At 50.0% G+C, this 2,500-nt stretch overlaps 1 protein-coding gene across 1 annotated transcript in view; it reads right to left on the bottom strand.

Moving 5' to 3' along the window:
• Positions 1-2,500, bottom strand: part of pthlha (parathyroid hormone-like hormone a) — a 15,944-nt gene that overhangs the window by 1,140 nt on the left and 12,304 nt on the right. Inside the window, exons 3-4 of the mRNA XM_078273783.1 lie at positions 2,218-2,500; positions 1-134 (exon numbers count right to left, since the gene is read on the bottom strand). The exon at positions 1-134 is cut by the window's left edge and continues 1,140 nt beyond it; the exon at positions 2,218-2,500 is cut by the window's right edge and continues 258 nt beyond it. Coding sequence (XP_078129909.1) covers positions 2,239-2,500 — 262 coding nt within the window. The 3' untranslated portion in view covers positions 1-134; positions 2,218-2,238. The remainder of the gene's footprint in view (positions 135-2,217) is intronic.

Raw genomic sequence — 2,500 nt, 5'->3', positions numbered from 1 at the left:
ATTGTGCTATCTATTCTGCTATATTTAGAATATTTACAGACAATAAATATTTTCCACTTTCTGTCCAAACAATCCCGGTTACAGAAGACTGTAACGTGAGCGTTTAGGAGTCCACTCCGACTGTCCGTAGGTTTCTGAAACACAGAAAGAAGAAACCTAAACGTTAGTTCAGCCGTTTATTTTTTTATGTTTGAAGACAGATCTCCAAATGTCCGAACCATCAGCATTCACCTTTTACGTTTGATTCTCTAGACCAGTGTTTCTCAAATGGGGGAGGTGTCCCCCTAGGGGTACTTTGGAGGACTGCAGGGGGTACGTGTCCCCCTAGTGGTACTTTGGAGGACTGCAGGATGTACGTGTCCTCCTAGGGGAACTCTGGAGGACTGCAGGGGGTACGTGTCCTCCTAGTGGTACTTTGGAGGACTGCAGGATGTACGTGTCCCCCTAGTGGTACTTTGGAGGACTGCAGGATGTACGTGTCCCCCTAGGGGTACTTTGGAGGACTGCAGGATGTACGTGTCCTCCTAGTGGTACTTTGGAGGACTGCAGGGGGTACGTGTCCTCCTAGTGGTACTTTGGAGGACTGCAGGGGGTACGTGTCACCCTAGGGGGACTGCAGGGGGTACGTGTCCCCCTAGGGGTACTTTGGAGGACTGCAGGCGGTACGTGTCACCCTAGTGGTACTATGGAGGACTGCAGGGGGTACGTGTCCCCCTAGGGGAACTCTGGAGGACTGCAGGGGGTACGTGTCACCCTAGGGGGCCTGCAGGGGGTACGTGTCCCCTAGGGGTACTTTGGAGGACTGCAGGGGGTACGTGTCCTCCTAGGGGAACTCTGGAGGACTGCAGGGGGTACGTGTCACCCTAGGGGGACTGCAGGGGGTACGTGTCCCCCTAGGGGTACTTTGGAGGACTGCAGGGGGTACGTGTCCCCCTAGTGGTACTCTGGAGGACTGCAGGGGGTACGTGTCCCCCTAGGGGTACTCTGGAGGACTGCAGGGGGTACATGTCCCCCTAGTGGTACTCTCGAGGACTGCAGGATGTACGTGTCCCCCTAGGGGTACTTTGGCGGACTGCAGGGGGTACGTGTCACCCTAGTGGTACTATGGAGGACTGCAGGATGTACGTGTCCCCCTAGGGGTACTTTGGCGGACTGCAGGGGGTACGTGTCCCCCTAGGGGAACTCTGGAGGACTGCAGGGGGTACGTTAGATCTTTGGAAAATGTTTATTTAAAATATATCACTCATGCATAATTGCTAAAATAATCATACACTATGATAATGAATGCATTTAGTGATACATTCTAAATATTTGAAATAAAATGAAAGTATTTAATTGTTTTTTTTAAGTTATAATAGCGGGGGGGTACTGAATAAAAAGATATTTCGATGAGGTACATTATTGAAAGAAGTTTGAGAACCACTGCAGTAGAAGACTTTGAACAGACTAAAGTCTGACACCATCTCACATCTAACGTTAATAATAATAATAATAATAATAATAATAATAATAATAATGTCATACTATATAAAGACTGGGGATCTGTCAGGGTCACACATTGCAAGACCAAGCTAGCTAGCTACCACTAGTGTTAGCTGGTAACTTTAAAGGTCCAGTGTGTAGGAATGTCTCCCGTCTAGCGTTGGGATCATATATCAATCAGCTCTCTCACGCCACGCAGTTCAAAGTATGTATTACAGCTACGGTAGCCTTCACGCTACAAGAAGGGCCGGGAAGCTACGATAACTGTTAGCAGCATTAGCAGCAGCTGTGATTTTATCATGTGACAGCGAAAACGTGAAAGACGGAGCAGTATGTCCTGTATGTCTCTAATGTATTTCTAGATGGAGCATGAATATGGAGCGTCTCCCCCAGTTTATGCAAATGCAAATGTTACATTTCAAGCCAATAGGAATACTTGGAATAGATGGTGGAGGTAAATATTCAGGAAAAAGGACGAGTTGGTGAACGGGCAACACAGATTTAGATAATGAACAACTAAACATGTTACACACTGGGACTTTAAGGGATCGTCTGCAGCTTTTCTGTTCTGCATTACAGCCAGATGAATGTCCCCAGTACCAGGAGGTCTGTGTTCATCTGCCGGTAAAACTCCCGTTAGATGACTCGCTTCAGAACAGCTGTGATTGGTTGGGGCCTGCTCTGAGTCTTACTGACTTTACTCAGTTCCCAGTAATACCGGTGTGGCCGACTCACCTTTGTCAGAGACTGACAGCGTTAGTACAGCAGCGCCCGCCGCAGGCCGAGCAGAGACCTCCACTCCAGGCGGAGTCCGCTCCCGGCTTCGTCGTCGAGCCGCCACGCCAGCGAGCGCGCCCTCCTCTTCCTCTTCTCGCCCTCGCGCCGCTTCCCAGCCCGCCCTTTCTTCTTCTTCTTCCCCGGCGCCTTCAGCGTGCTGTCCTTGTACGTCTGAGACTTGTTGGTTTCCTGCGGCAGGTTGGTTCCCTCCTCTTCCTCCGGCCGGAAGCTGACGGGGAGG

The sequence above is a fragment of the Sander vitreus genome, chromosome 17, assembly GCF_031162955.1.
Source record: "Sander vitreus isolate 19-12246 chromosome 17, sanVit1, whole genome shotgun sequence".
In the NCBI taxonomy this organism is placed as follows: Eukaryota; Metazoa; Chordata; class Actinopteri; order Perciformes; family Percidae; genus Sander; species Sander vitreus.
This window is presented reverse-complemented; position numbering and strand designations above follow the sequence as displayed.